Genomic DNA, 16,664 nt, shown 5'->3' on the forward strand with positions numbered 1-16,664 from the left:
TTCGGAATCTACAACGAAAATCACATTGTATGATTTTTAAGTAATTCATTTGCATTTTATTGCATGACATAAGTATTTGATCACCTACCAACCAGTAAGAATTCCGTCTCTCACAGACCTGTTAGTTTTTCTTTAAGAAGCCCTCCTGTTCTCCACTCATTACCTGTATTAACTGCACCTGTTTGAACTCGTTACCTGTATAAAAGACACCTGTCCACACACTCAATCAAACAGACTCCAACCTCTCCACAATGGCCAAGACCAGAGAGCTGTGGAAGGACATCAGGGATAAAATTGTAGACCTGCACAAGGCTGGAATGGGCTACAGGAGTAGCATTGTATTGCATGACATAAGTATTTGATACAGAAACCTTTGTTTGCAATTACAGAGATCATACGTTTCCTGTAGGTCTTGACCAGGTTTGCACACACTGCAGCAGGGATTTTGGCCCACTCCTCCATACAGACCTTCTCCAGATCCTTCAGGTTTCGGGGCTGTCGCTGGGCAATACGGACTTTCAGCTCCCTCCAAAGATGTTCTATTGGGTTCAGGTCTGGAGACTGGCTAGGCCACTCCAGGACCTTGAGATGCTTCTTACGGAGCCACTCCTTAGTTGTCCTGGCTGTGTGTTTCGGGTCGTTGTCATGCTGGAAGACCCAGCCACGACCCATCTTCAATGCTCTTACTGATCTCGCGATACATGGCCCCATCCATCCTCCCCTCAATACGGTGCAGTCATCCTGTCCCCTTTATAGAAAAGCATCCCCAAAGAATGATGTTTCCACCTCCATGCTTCACGGTTGGGATGGTGTTCTTGGGGTTGTACTCATCCTTCTTCTTCCTCCAAACACGGTGAGTGGAGTTTAGACCAAAAAGCTTTATTTTTGTCTCATCAGACCACATGACCTTCTCCCATTCCTCCTCTGGATCATCCAGATGGTCATTGGCAAACTTCAGACGGGCCTGGACATGCGCTGGCTTGAGCAGGGGGACCTTGTGTGCGCTGCAGGATTTTAATCCATGACGGCGTAGTGTGTTACTAATGGTTTTCTTTGAGACTGTGGTCTGAGCTCTCTTCAGGTCATTGACCAGGTCCTGCCGTGTAGTTCTGGGCTGATCCCTCACCTTCCTCATGATCATTGATGCCCCACGAGGTGAGATCTTGCATGGAGCCCCAGACCGAGTGTGATTGACCGTCATCTTGAACTTCTTCCATTTTCTAATAATTGCGCCAACAGTTGTTGCCTTCTCACCAAGCTGCTTGCCTATTGTCCTGTATCTAATCCCAGCCTTGTGCAGGTCTACAATTTTATCCCTGATGTCCTTACACAGCTCTCTGGTCTTGGCCACTGTGGAGAGGTTGGAGTCTGTTTGATTGAGTGTGTGGACAGGTGTCTTTTATACAGGTAACGAGTTCAAACAGGTGCAGTTAATACAGGTAATGAGTGGAGAACAGGAGGGCTTCTTAAAGAAAAACTAACAGGTCTGTGAGAGCCGGAATTCTTACTGGTTGGTAGGTGATCAAATACTTATGTCATGCAATAAAATGCAAATTAATTACTTAAAGATCATACAATGTGATTTTCTGGATTTTTGTTTTAGATTCCGTCTCTCACAGTTGAAGTGTACCTATGATAAAAAATTACAGACCTCTACATGCTTTGTAAGTAGGAAAACCTGCAAAATCGGCAGTGTATCAAATACTTGTTCTCCCCACTGTACTTATTATGGACACAGTATGCTTTACATTAGTTATCTTGTTATTGTTTGCTAGTTGTTTGAGGAGGGTTGTATTTTATTTGTCAAGGGTTGGCCACACAGATCCTGTGACCTGACATTTTGTTTGACGTCTTTTTAATTACTTTGCTTAAGAACATTTGTCCTCCTGTAGCCCAGTTGGTAGAGCGTGGCGCTTGCAACGCCAGGGTTGTGGGTTCGATTCCCATGGGGGGGGCAGTATGAAAAATGTATGCACTCACTAGCTGTAAGTCGCTCTGGATAAGAGCGTCTGCTAAATGACTACAATGTAATGACTCATGGACTCCCAGGAGAGCAGTGGCAATAGTTACTGAGTGGACTATCTTCCTGGTTCAATAAAAACAATGACATTAATTGAAGGTAGACTCAGCTAAATGACGTTGCCACGAGCAGCACCGGAGATACTGAGATGAGCGAGATGCAAGACATCGCTGTCACACAGTCACACCCAGTATCTGATGTTTACAGTGTGGTGGCCAGAGCACCAAAACAGCTGAGAAGTTGAGCCTCTCCCTTCAACACTCCTTCGTTGTTGCAGAAATTGACCCAGTATGCTGTTTACTCTCTGCATCTACGTCATATCACTGAGTCTACCTTTTTAAATATTCGTTTGTTTGTGTTCCAGAGGAAGGTGGTTTGGGCCTGTGCTGTGTCCTGCAAAAAAACTTCTCTTAAATGATGTTGAATAAATGTTAGGAATGATACTGGAACATTGTTTATGTTTCAGAGGAGGGCGGTTCGGACCTGTGGTGTTAAGTTGTATTGTATTGTTCCAGAGGAGGGCGGTTCGGACCTGTGCTGTTAAGTTGTATTGTATTGTTCCAGAGGAGGGCGGTTCGGACCTGTGGTGTTAAGTTGTATTGTATTGTATTGTTCCAGAGGAGGGCGGTTCGGACCTGTGCTGTGTGGTCTCCAGTCTGGTCCAGTTGATGTTGGACCCCTACTACAGAACTCTTCTGGGCTTCCAGAGTCTGGTGCAGAAGGAGTGGGTGGTAGGAGGACATGCCTTCCTGGATCGCTCCAACCATCTGCACCTCAAGGACAAGGTGGAGGTAGGATCTGTGTCCTGTTTTAGGTCTATTCTGTTGTCTGAAAACTTTAACAAGCTGTCAAAACCTTGATTCCTCTCCTCGCCTCCCTCTCAAAGCTTATTGGTGGAGAGGCTCCAATGTCCCTCCCCTTGACATCCTCCTCCAATGAGCTTTGAGAAGGAGGCGAGGAATTTTTAAGAATCAAGGACTGTGGGGGATTCAAGGATTTGAGACCTGCGATATGCCTTATAGAACACAACTTTGGTGTATAGGGGATGACCGTGTCCGTCTCTCTCCGTCCTCTCAGAGCCAGTCTGATGACCGTGTCCGTCTCTCTCTGTCCTCTCAGAGCCAGTCTGATGACCGTGTCCGTCTCTCTCCGTCCTCTCAGAGCCAGTCTGATGACCGTGTCTGTCTCTCTCCGTCCTCTCAGAGCCAGTCTGATGACCTTGTCCGTCTCTCTCCGTCCTCTCAGAGCCAGTCTGATGACCGTGTCTGTCTCTCTCCGTCCTCTCAGAGCCAGTCTGATGACCGTGTCCGTCTCTCTCCGTCCTCTCAGAGCCAGTCTCCAGTGTTCCTGCTCTTCCTGGAGTGTGTGTGGTGTATAGGGGATGACCGTGTCCATCTCTCTCCGTCCTCTCAGAGCCAGTCTCCAGTGTTCCTGCTCTTCCTGGAGTGTGTGTGGCAGCTTCAGCAGCAGCATGGCCCAGCCTTCCAGTTCTCAGAGACCTACCTGACCGTGCTGTCGGACAGCGTCCATGTTCCAGTCTTCACCACCTTCCTCTTCAACAATGACAGCCACAGAGACAGCATACTCAAGGTGAACACACACACACACACACACACACACACACACACACACACACAGAGATGGCATACTCAGGGTGAACACACACACACACAGAGATGGCATACTCAGGGTGAACACACACACACACACACACACACACACAGAGATGGCATACTCAGGGTGAACACACACACACACACACACAGAGATGGCATACTCAGGGTGAACACACACACACACAGAGATGGCATACTCAGGGTGAACACACACACACACACACACACACACAGAGATGGCATACTCAGGGTGAACACACACACACACACACACAGAGACAGCATACTCAGGGTGAACACACACACAGACACACACACAGACACACACACAGAGATGGCATACTCAGGGTGAACACACACACAGAGACAGCATACTCAGGGTGAACACACACACACACACACACACACACACAGAGATGGCATACTCAGGGTGAACACACACACACACACACACACACACACAGAGACAGCATACTCAGGGTGAACACACACACACACACACAGAGACAGCATACTCAGGGTGAACACACACACACACACACACACACACAGACACACACACACACACACACAGAGACCGCATACTCAGGGTGAACACACACACACAGACACACACACAGACACACAGACAGACACACAGACAGACACACACACAGACACACACACAGACATGACCAATCCAGTATGTTTGTGTAGACCGTCTACAAACTACTCTGCTGTAGATGCACACCAGCCTGGACCAGAACATAACACTTAGCCTGCTTCTACCAAACAGTAGAGTGTGGACTGGATTTTATTTATTTATTTTTTATTTCACCTTTATTTAACCAGGTAAGCCAGTTGAGAACAAGTTCTCATTTACAACTGCGACCTGGCCAGGATGCAAATTTCTGTTTGAAAAAGCTAGCCTTTGCTTTCCTAACTGATTGTGTATATTGGTTCCTGACTGCCCTGAAAAGTTGCATATCGCTGGGGCTATTTGATGCTAATGCAGTACGCCACAGGATGTTTTTGTGCTGGTCAAGGGCAGTCAAGTCTGAGGAGAACCAGGGGCTATATCTGTTCTTAGTTCTGACTTTTTTTAATGGGGCATGCTTATTTAAGATGGAGAGGAAAGCACTTTTGAAGAACAACCAGGCATCCTCTACTGACGGAATGAGGTCAATATCCATCCAGGATACCTGGGCCAGGTCAATTAGAAAGGCCTGCTCGCCGAAGTGTTTTAGGGAGCGTTTGACAGTGATGAGGGGTGGTCGTTTGACCGCGGACCCATTACGGACGCAGGCAATGAGGCAGTGATCGCTGAGATCCTGGTTGAAGACAGCGGAGGTGTATTTAGAGGGTAAATTAGTCAGGATGATATCTATGAGGGTGCCCATGTTTACGGATTTAGGGTTGTACCTGGTAGGTTCGTTGATAATTTGTGTGAGATTGAGGACATCTAGTTTAGATTGTAGGACGGCCGGGGTGTTAAGCATATCCCAGTTTAGGTCACCAAGCAGTACGAACTCTGAGGATAAATGGGGGGGCAATCAATTCACATATGGTGTCCAGGGCACAGCTGGGGGCTGAGGGGGGTCTGTAGCAAGCGGCAACAGTGAGAGACTTATTTCTGGAAAGGTGGATTTTTAGAAGTAGAAGCTCAAACTGTTTGGGCACAGACCTGGATAGTATGATAGAGCTCTGCAGGCTACCTCTACAGTAGATTGCAACTCCGCCCCCTTTGGCAGTTCTATCTAGACGGAAAATGTTATAGTTTGGGATGGAAATGTCAGAGTTTTTGGTGGCCTTCCTGAGCCAGGATTCAGACACTGCTAGAACATCAGGGTTGGCGGAGTGTGCTAACGAAGTGAATAACTCAAACTTAGGGAGGAGGCTTCTGATGTTAACATGCAAAAAACCAAAGCTTTTACGGTTACAGAAGTCAACAAATGACAGCGCCTGGGGAGTAGGAGTGATACTGGGGGCTACAGGGCCTGGGTTAACCTCTACATCACCAGAGGAACAGAGGAGGAGTAGAATAAGGATACGGCTAAAGGCTTTAAGAACTGGTCTTCTAGTGCGTTGGGTACAGAGAATAAAAGGAACTGATTTCTGGGCGTTGTAGAATAGATTCAGGCCATTATGTACAGACAAGGATATGGAAGGATATGAGTACAGTGGAGGTAGACCTAAGCGTTGGGTAACAATGAAAGAGATAGCATCACTGGAGGCACCGATTGAGCCGGTCTCCGCGTGTATGGTGGGTGGGACAAAGGAGCTATCTGAGGCTGGTTGAGCTGAACTGGGGGCTCTACAGTGAAATTGTATAATAAGAACTAACCGGAACAGCAATAGGCTAGGCATATTGACATGGGATAGAGGCATAAAGCAATCACAGGTGTTATTCGAGAGGGCTAAGACAACAACTGGTAATGGCGACGAAAGTTTGGGCTGAGGCTAAACAGATAAACAGGATGGAGTACCGTGTAAAGGAACAGTCCAGCAGGCATCAGCTGTGCAGCTGAGTGATCATAAGGTCCAGTGAACAGAAATAGGTGAGACCGGGAGCAGTTCGAATGGCTGCTACAGCACAGGCGAGCAAGAAGCACGGCTGTTGATTGCGTGTGCTAGCGGGCCGGGGCTAGCAGATGGATCTTCGTGGTCGTCGCAACGGGAAGCCTGTTGAAACCACGTCAGACGATTACGTCGGCAGACCGGTCGTGATGGATTGGCGGGGCTCCGTGTCGACACTAGGAGGTCCCGTCCGGTTGACAGAGAGGTAGATAGCCGGGAGATGGGCCTGGCTCGAGGCTAGCTCAAGGCTAACTGGTGCTTGCTAAGGGCGTGGTGGTGATTAGCCAACAACATCCATTCGGTTGCAGCTAGCTATTTGCGATGATCCGGTGTTAAGATCCAGTGATTTAGTGATTCCGGCAGAAAATCCGATATGTTCTTGGTCGATAGCGAGTCGATAGCGCGCTGTGCAGACTGGTCGATAATAGTCCAGGCTAGAGCTGGCTGGTAGGTAGTGCAGGCCACGGACAATGGTAAAAACCGCTAACGGTGGCTAATAGCAAGTAGCTAGTTAGCTGGCTAGTTTCAACTGGAGGTTCTGGATAAAAAGTGTAAAATAAATAATAGAATCCGTTCCACATTGGGTGAGGTGGGTTGCAGGAAAGTAGACTTAGTAGAAGGATGAAAAGTGTGATTGAGAAATATATACGAAAGAGACCAAAAAAAAAAAAAAAAAAAAGGCTATTTACACGGACTACAGAGTACATGACCACACCGCTACGCCATCTTGGATGATCCCCTGTGGACTGGATGATCCCCTGTGTGGACTGGATGATCCCCTGTGTGGACTGGATGATCCCCTGTGGACTGGATGATCCCCTGTGTGGACTGGATGATCCCCTGTGTGGACTGGATGATCCCCTGTGTGGACTGGATGATCCCCTGTGTGGGCTGGATGATCCCCTGTGTGGACTGGATGATCCCCTGTGTGGACTGGATGATCCCCTGTGGACTGGATGATCCCCTGTGTGGACTGGATGATCCCCTGTGTGGACTGGATGATCCCCTGTGTGGACTGGATGATCCCCTGTGGACTGGATGATCCCCTGTGTGGACTGGATGATCCCCTGTGTGGACTGGATGATCCCCTGTGTGGACTGGATGATCCCCTGTGTGGACTGGATGATCCCCTGTGTGGACTGGATGATCCCCTGTGTGGACTGGATGATCCCCTGTGTGGACTGGATGATCCCCTGTGGACTGGATGATCCCCTGTGGACTGGATGATCCCCTGTGTGGACTGGATGATCCCCTGTGTGGACTGGATGATCCCCTGTGGACTGGATGATCCCCTGTGTGGACTGGATGATCCCCTGTGTGGACTGGATGATCCCCTGTGTGGACTGGATGATCCCCTGTGTGGACTGGATGATGCTGTTCTATAAGACTGAATACTAGAACAGTCACTACAGTTTAGTAGTGTCATCACATAGCAACATTGTACTAATGATACCAGGCCAAGTTTTCACATAGCGAGTAGTATCACGATACCTCGGGGGGCGGCTGATTGGCCTAGCGTCCTGTTCGCCCCGTCCCCACGACAGTTGTTCCCCTTTTCTAAACGTGATGCACATGTCACTGATATTCACACTTCTACTCAATACAACACATTGAATTTAACTTCACACTGTTCAGTGTATAATAGAATACTGCATAGAATGGCTGATTTGCTCATATTTGCGAAGGACTAGCTGTGATTTGGCTGGAGGAATGGGAGGAAGGAATGATAATGATCTGCATGTCATTGTGTCAGTCAGGGGACAACACTGCATAATAATATAGGTCTATATGAATCCATTAGACGTCAGACCCTGTCTCTCCTAGCTGTGTCACCCTGTAGTGTAGATGTCTGGACGTCAGACCCTGTCTCTCCTAGCCGTGTCACCCTGTAGTGTAGATGTCTGGACGTCAGACCCTGTCTCTCCTAGCCGTGTCACCCTGTAGTGTAGATGTCTGGACGTCAGACCCTGTCTCTCCTAGCCGTGTCACCCTGTAGTGTAGATGTCTGGACGTCAGACCCTGTCTCTCCTAGCTGTGTCACCCTGTAGTGTAGATGTCTGGACGTCAGACCCTGTCTCTCCTAGCTGTCACCCTGTAGTGTAGATGTCTGGACGTCAGACCCTGTCTCTCCTAGCCGTGTCACCCTGTAGTGTAGATGTCTGGACGTCAGACCCTGTCTCTCCTAGCTGTCACCCTGTAGTGTAGATGTCTGGACGTCAGACCCTGTCTCTCCTAGCCGTGTCACCCTGTAGTGTAGATGTCTGGACGTCAGACCCTGTCTCTCCTAGCCGTGTCACCCTGTAGTGTAGATGTCTGGACGTCAGACCCTGTCTCTCCTAGCCGTGTCACCCTGTAGTGTAGATGTCTGGACGTCAGACCCTGTCTCTCCTAGCCGTGTCACCCTGTAGTGTAGATGTCTGGACGTCAGACCCTGTCTCTCCTAGCCGTGTCACCCTGTAGTGTAGATGTCTGGACGTCAGACCCTGTCTCTCCTAGCCGTGTCACCCTGTAGTGTAGATGTCTGGACGTCAGACCCTGTCTCTCCTAGCCGTGTCACCCTGTAGTGTAGATGTCTGGACGTCAGACCCTGTCTCTCCTAGCTGTGTCACCCTGTAGTGTAGATGTCTGGACGTCAGACCCTGTCTCTCCTAGCCGTGTCACCCTGTAGTGTAGATGTCTGGACGTCAGACCCTGTCTCTCCTAGCTGTCACCCTGTAGTGTAGATGTCTGGACGTCAGACCCTGTCTCTCCTAGCCGTGTCACCCTGTAGTGTAGATGTCTGGACGTCAGACCCTGTCTCTCCTAGCCGTGTCACCCTGTAGTGTAGATGTCTGGACGTCAGACCCTGTCTCTCCTAGCTGTCACCCTGTAGTGTAGATGTCTGGACGTCAGACCCTGTCTCTCCTAGCCGTGTCACCCTGTAGTGTAGATGTCTGGACGTCAGACCCTGTCTCTCCTAGCCGTGTCACCCTGTAGTGTAGATGTCTGGACGTCAGACCCTGTCTCTCCTAGCCGTGTCACCCTGTAGTGTAGATGTCTGGACGTCAGACCCTGTCTCTCCTAGCCGTGTCACCCTGTAGTGTAGATGTCTGGACGTCAGACCCTGTCTCTCCTAGCCGTGTCACCCTGTAGTGTAGATGTCTGGACGTCAGACCCTGTCTCTCCTAGCCGTGTCACCCTGTAGTGTAGATGTCTGGACGTCAGACCCTGTCTCTCCTAGCTGTCACCCTGTAGTGTAGATGTCTGGACGTCAGACCCTGTCTCTCCTAGCCGTGTCACCCTGTAGTGTAGATGTCTGGACGTCAGACCCTGTCTCTCCTAGCCGTGTCACCCTGTAGTGTAGATGTCTGGACGTCAGACCCTGTCTCTCCTAGCTGTCACCCTGTAGTGTAGATGTCTGGACGTCAGACCCTGTCTCTCCTAGCCGTGTCACCCTGTAGTGTAGATGTCTGGACGTCAGACCCTGTCTCTCCTAGCCGTGTCACCCTGTAGTGTAGATGTCTGGACGTCAGACCCTGTCTCTCCTAGCCGTGTCACCCTGTAGTGTAGATGTCTGGACGTCAGACCCTGTCTCTCCTAGCCGTGTCACCCTGTAGTGTAGATGTCTGGACGTCAGACCCTGTCTCTCCTAGCCGTGTCACCCTGTAGTGTAGATGTCTGGACGTCAGACCCTGTCTCTCCTAGCCGTGTCACCCTGTAGTGTAGATGTCTGGACGTCAGACCCTGTCTCTCCTAGCTGTCACCCTGTAGTGTAGATGTCTGGACGTCAGACCCTGTCTCTCCTAGCTGTCACCCTGTAGTGTAGATGTCTGGACGTCAGACCCTGTCTCTCCTAGCTGTCACCCTGTAGTGTAGATGTCTGGACGTCAGACCCTGTCTCTCCTAGCCGTGTCACCCTGTAGTGTAGATGTCTGGACGTCAGACCCTGTCTCTCCTAGCTGTCACCCTGTAGTGTAGATGTCTGGACGTCAGACCCTGTCTCTCCTAGCCGTGTCACCCTGTAGTGTAGATGTCTGGACGTCAGACCCTGTCTCTCCTAGCCGTGTCACCCTGTAGTGTAGATGTCTGGACGTCAGACCCTGTCTCTCCTAGCCGTGTCACCCTGTAGTGTAGATGTCTGGACGTCAGACCCTGTCTCTCCTAGCTGTCACCCTGTAGTGTAGATGTCTGGACGTCAGACCCTGTCTCTCCTAGCCGTGTCACCCTGTAGTGTAGATGTCTGGACGTCAGACCCTGTCTCTCCTAGCCGTGTCACCCTGTAGTGTAGATGTCTGGACGTCAGACCCTGTCTCTCCTAGCTGTGTCACCCTGTAGTGTAGATGTCTGGACGTCAGACCCTGTCTCTCCTAGCCGTGTCACCCTGTAGTGTAGATGTCTGGACGTCAGACCCTGTCTCTCCTAGCTGTCACCCTGTAGTGTAGATGTCTGGACGTCAGACCCTGTCTCTCCTAGCCGTGTCACCCTGTAGTGTAGATGTCTGGACGTCAGACCCTGTCTCTCCTAGCCGTGTCACCCTGTAGTGTAGATGTCTGGACGTCAGACCCTGTCTCTCCTAGCTGTCACCCTGTAGTGTAGATGTCTGGACGTCAGACCCTGTCTCTCCTAGCCGTGTCACCCTGTAGTGTAGATGTCTGGACGTCAGACCCTGTCTCTCCTAGCCGTGTCACCCTGTAGTGTAGATGTCTGGACGTCAGACCCTGTCTCTCCTAGCCGTGTCACCCTGTAGTGTAGATGTCTGGACGTCAGACCCTGTCTCTCCTAGCCGTGTCACCCTGTAGTGTAGATGTCTGGACGTCAGACCCTGTCTCTCCTAGCTGTCACCCTGTAGTGTAGATGTCTGGACGTCAGACCCTGTCTCTCCTAGCTGTCACCCTGTAGTGTAGATGTCTGGACGTCAGACCCTGTCTCTCCTAGCTGTCACCCTGTAGTGTAGATGTCTGGACGTCAGACCCTGTCTCTCCTAGCCGTGTCACCCTGTAGTGTAGATGTCTGGACGTCAGACCCTGTCTCTCCTAGCTGTCACCCTGTAGTGTAGATGTCTGGACGTCAGACCCTGTCTCTCCTAGCCGTGTCACCCTGTAGTGTAGATGTCTGGACGTCAGACCCTGTCTCTCCTAGCCGTGTCACCCTGTAGTGTAGATGTCTGGACGTCAGACCCTGTCTCTCCTAGCCGTGTCACCCTGTAGTGTAGATGTCTGGACGTCAGACCCTGTCTCTCCTAGCTGTGTCACCCTGTAGTGTAGATGTCTGGACGTCAGACCCTGTCTCTCCTAGCCGTGTCACCCTGTAGTGTAGATGTCTGGACGTCAGACCCTGTCTCTCCTAGCCGTGTCACCCTGTAGTGTAGATGTCTGGACGTCAGACCCTGTCTCTCCTAGCCGTGTCACCCTGTAGTGTAGATGTCTGGACGTCAGACCCTGTCTCTCCTAGCCGTGTCACCCTGTAGTGTAGATGTCTGGACGTCAGACCCTGTCTCTCCTAGCTGTCACCCTGTAGTGTAGATGTCTGGACGTCAGACCCTGTCTCTCCTAGCTGTGTCACCCTGTAGTGTAGATGTCTGGACGTCAGACCCTGTCTCTCCTAGCCGTGTCACCCTGTAGTGTAGATGTCTGGACGTCAGACCCTGTCTCTCCTAGCTGTCACCCTGTAGTGTAGATGTCTGGACGTCAGACCCTGTCTCTCCTAGCCGTGTCACCCTGTAGTGTAGATGTCTGGACGTCAGACCCTGTCTCTCCTAGCTGTCACCCTGTAGTGTAGATGTCTGGACGTCAGACCCTGTCTCTCCTAGCCGTGTCACCCTGTAGTGTAGATGTCTGGACGTCAGACCCTGTCTCTCCTAGCCGTGTCACCCTGTAGTGTAGATGTCTGGACGTCAGACCCTGTCTCTCCTAGCCGTGTCACCCTGTAGTGTAGATGTCTGGACGTCAGACCCTGTCTCTCCTAGCCGTGTCACCCTGTAGTGTAGATGTCTGGACGTCAGACCCTGTCTCTCCTAGCTGTGTCACCCTGTAGTGTAGATGTCTGGACGTCAGACCCTGTCTCTCCTAGCTGTGTTACACCAGTACCCCCATGGTCCAGTGGAGGCTGGTGTCATTTTAAATCAGAGGACGGGCTCATTGTAACGTCTGGAATTGAATGAATTGAACAGTGACCGTCGTTTCCATTACCGTCCCAGCCGTTCCAATGAGCCTGTCCTCCCTCCGCCATTCTCCAAAAGGGTAAACAGCCCCACCAGCCTGTACCATACAGTTTGCCCCCCCCCCCCCCCCCATACACCCTCTCACACCCAGCCTGTACCATACAGTTTGCCCCCCCCCCCCCCCCCATACACCCTCTCACACCCAGCCTGTACCATACAGTATGCCCCCCCCCCCCCCCCCCCCCATACAGTATGCCCCCCCCCCCCCCCCCCCCATACACCCTCTCACACCCAGCCTGTACCATACAGTATGCCCCCCCCCCCCCCCCCCCCCCATACAGTATGCCCCCCCCCCCCCCCCCCCCCCCCATACACCCTCTCACACCCAGCCTGTACCATACAGTATGCCCCCCCCCCCCCCCCCCCCCCCCATACACCCTCTCACACCCAGCCTGTACCATACAGTATGCCCCCCCCCCCCCCCCCCCCATACAGTATGCCCCCCCCCCCCCCCCCCCATACACCCTCTCACACCCAGCCTGACTGTGTTTGCTTGTCTTGGCAGGCCGAGTCGCCCCACACACAAAGAGGCCCATTGAACTGCCCTACAGTGTGGGACTGGTCGGTGCAGTTTGACTGCAAGGCACAGGATCTCTTCACTAACCCTTTGTATGCCGAGAAGCCCAAGCAGGACAAGTCTGTGAGGAAATCACACAGGCCCAAGGTAATCTTTCTCTCGCTCGATCTCCAACTCCATTCAACTGTATTATTGTCCATTTATTATATTCCAACATTATGCTGATCAAATAGAACCTGTCTCGAACAAAACAAAACAAAAAAACTATTCTATTCCTACCTTCCAGCACCTGCGCCAACTGTCCCTGCCCAGCTCGGCCTTCAAGACCCCCCCTAAGAAAGGCTTCTTTAAAGACGAGGCGGACAGCCTAAAGAAAATCCTCCGTGTAAAGAGGATCAGTCGCTGGATGCTGTCTCCCTCAGACTCCCCTCAGACCTCCTCTTCAGCCAGGGAGTTCTACGAGGCATGGCAGGCGAAACCTCTGGACTACCACGGTCTGCTTCTCCCCTGCCTGGACGGGCCCTCCATACGTGTCTGGATGCAGAGGTACCTGCCCAAAGAGGGAGAGAGCGACTTCCCCTAAAAAAGCAACTTTTCCGTTTTTTTATTAAATGGCCTATGTGGCATTGATTTGAGTCAAACATTTATTCTACTGTCAAAAGGGACTACCAAGTGTAAATAGGATCATTTTGGTCATAAAGTCAGTCTCGTCCAAAACTGAGATTTGCGAGATGATAGGAATGAAGAGTACGGTAACAGTTTTTTCCTTGGGTTAGGTTTATTTAAATCATGCCCACAGCTGGCAGCGCCCAAGTAATCATCAATTCGAAGCACAGCTGCACGCAACCTTATCGTATTACCCATGGTCAATTTGGTTTGACATTCGATATGGGGCTCGTTAAGGACCATAAATAAATTACACAATCTACATATTTTAAAAGGTCAATAGCAAAAAAAAACTGACGAACTATATAAATTAAAAAAAATTATAAAAATTATTGAAAGCATTTAATGAGACAATTAAAAGATCTACAACATGGAAATATTGTCTCATTTACATTAGCTATCCCCGGAGATTGGCTATCCAAAGTCTAGCCAACTTTGCCATGGTCGCACACCAGCCGGCTGAAGCTAATTGGTGAAATGATTTGGCTAACTCTTACCACCTGCGAACACACGAGACACCCACATCAACCTCACCCTCGAAACCAACTCACGTTTACTTTTAATTTAGTCATGGCCGCTATCATTTCTTTAATGAACAAAATCTAAAACGAGGCCATATCAGGAAGTGCAGTCACCCTTTAACCTTTATTTCACCAGGAAAATACCCTTGAGCTTAGAAACCTATTGTGCGACATACATACTTATTATATCTACAAATTCATTGTTTTATATAATATTAATATATACCATATTTGACTATAGTTGATACGTTTCTAGAATGAAAGATTCCCTGACCAAGATGGCCGCCATTTGAGTCACATTACTGGGATGTCCAATGGCTATTCTAGTGTTCTGTCTTTCTATGAAAAAGGTACCTGCGCTGGATCCATGACGTCCAGATCCTAGGAGGGGGTCCAGTGGCCGTGCTGAGTAAGGTCTCTGAGATACTGGGGGAGGTTCAGGAGCTGCAGAGAGAGCTGGACCGCCACGGCTGCACTCTAGCCTCCAACCACAAGGGGGCGAGGCCCAGGGCCAAGACAGCGGCGGAGATCGCATCCAGGTCTTCGGTGAGGCTGTCGTCGTCGTTCCCCTTCGTGACGTCCAGGAACTGGTCGTTCAAACCGGCCATACCGACCAGCCTGCTTCAGAGCCTCATGGTGACGGGGATCGCAGGAAACCTGGCTGATCGAGCGGATGATGGAGATGACCTGCAGTCTATGGTCTAGGATAGGGAGTGCATCAGACACCCAATGGGGGAGGCCTGTTACTGTGCCTACTGTATGTACACTGGGAACTAAAGTGTGGTGGTCTGTGAGGTATGTTTCGCGGTGCTCACTGCTCAAAGCCACCGTTGACATGACCATCATGTTTCCTGCTTTAGACAGAGAAAGGCCAAAACTATAGCCTACCATTTTGTGCAGAACTGTGGTGAGCAACATTTAACCTGTTGAGAAATGATCATCTACAACAACAACTGTGACTGAATTATGTCCTGTCGCTTGCTTAAAGGAAATGGCATCTTTTAAAGAATTCCGAGCTGCCTCTCTGGGTCCATAGTAGACTACTGTCAGGGTAGGAACCGTAGAGCTTTACGGTCTAAAATACATAACTACTGTCCTGGTAGGAACCAATGAGCTAGTGTGTTGGAATGGAAGGGTGAGGCTGTGAGGAATGGAAGGGTGAGGCTGTGAGGAATGGAAGGGTGAGGCTGTGAGGAATGGAAGGGTGAGACTGTGAAGTAATCCTGGTGTAGAGACTTCACTAAACTTTGTTGAATTTATAGGTTGGGCAAGAAGCCAGCAAATATCACTTTAGATTAGCGTTAATATGCAGGACTCTAGGGAGCTCACTATTCTGACTAATAGCTTATAGTGTTAAAGGTCACATCCATGCTTAGGGCAGGACCACATCATATTCACACCGTAAAGCACAGAATTAATCACGATTTGTATGCCTTTTAATTAAATAAAAATGCTAGTCTCTCGATGGAATACCAGAGGTTGCTTAATGGGGTTGAAGCCCGTTTTCTCTCTTGTGCTGCTTCCCAATAATGGACAATCTGTGGACCAAAATCAAATGCAACTATGCCATAAGTGTACAGTATGTGTTAACCAATGAGCCCAGCTGGTATGTTTTATACTGCAGAAAGGGAGCTTCTTTTTTTTTTTTTTTTAACCTTACAACTTCCATACTGTTTTATTCTTAATCTCTGTGGAATGGAATTCAAAGCCAATATCATACTGTACTGAACGGTCGGCAGGTAGCTTAGTGGTTAAGAGCGTAGTGCCAGTAACCAAAAGGTCGCTGGTTCTAATCCCAGAGCCGACTACGTGAAAAATCTGTCTGTGCCCTTGAGCAAGGCACTTAACCCTAATTGCTCATGTTAGTCGCTCTGGATAAGAGCGTCTGCTAAATGACTAAAATGTAAATGTAAAATGTAATGTGATGGTAGTAAGCCTCAGGAATTGAGAAGAAGGCCCTGGCAAAGTGCTCTTTCCAAAAAACTACATTTTGTGCTACTGCACATGTAGCCTGCTGTCTCTCACTCACTAATTCATTCATTCATTCATTCATTCATTCATTCTCTTACACATTTGGAATTATTGTATTGCGTTATTCCTCTGCTGGCATATTGTCTGAAAAATATTTCAATCGCATTACGTTGTTGATATACATTGCATCTGCAAAATGATGTGCATGCATACCCAATGTTTCTTTTCTTATTTTTGTTTATCACTGATTTGTTTATTATTGTCAATTGCACATATTGGATCATGTTTTTGTGTAAATACAAGAACAATGATCCTGCTCTTAATATGGTGGTGTATTAGTATTTACTGGACCGTATTGCTTCAGGTTTGATGACTGGTAGTGCTGAGCGATTAACTAACTTTTTTTTCTGTTAATAAACAACTAATTGACCGACTTCGGTTCAATTACTTGAACACCATTTAGTTCGGTTTTTTTTGTGAGCCCAACGCGCCGTTTTCTCTAGAGAAATCAAATAATTCACGAGAGAAATCGGAGAAAGTAAATCAAGAACTTGGCTGAAGGAGTTGTAGTTTTCATTAAGCAAATATTCAACCTTGT

The 16,664-nt window shown here is 49.4% G+C and overlaps 1 protein-coding gene across 1 annotated transcript in view; it reads left to right on the forward strand.

Annotated features, from left to right (window-relative positions):
• The window catches only part of mtmr12 (myotubularin related protein 12), a 49,443-nt gene extending 32,919 nt beyond the window's left edge, over window positions 1-16,524 (forward strand). The window contains exons 12-16 of the mRNA XM_084177426.1: window positions 2,639-2,811; window positions 3,434-3,610; window positions 12,897-13,055; window positions 13,195-13,454; window positions 14,446-16,524. Coding sequence (XP_084033552.1) covers window positions 2,639-2,811; window positions 3,434-3,610; window positions 12,897-13,055; window positions 13,195-13,454; window positions 14,446-14,800 — 1,124 coding nt within the window. The 3' untranslated portion in view covers window positions 14,801-16,524. The remainder of the gene's footprint in view (window positions 1-2,638; window positions 2,812-3,433; window positions 3,611-12,896; window positions 13,056-13,194; window positions 13,455-14,445) is intronic.
• The last annotated feature ends 140 nt before the right edge of the window (window positions 16,525-16,664 follow it).

Source organism: Coregonus lavaretus, assembly GCF_964263955.1.
Source record: "Coregonus lavaretus genome assembly, chromosome: 14".
Classification (NCBI taxonomy): Eukaryota; Metazoa; Chordata; class Actinopteri; order Salmoniformes; family Salmonidae; genus Coregonus; species Coregonus lavaretus.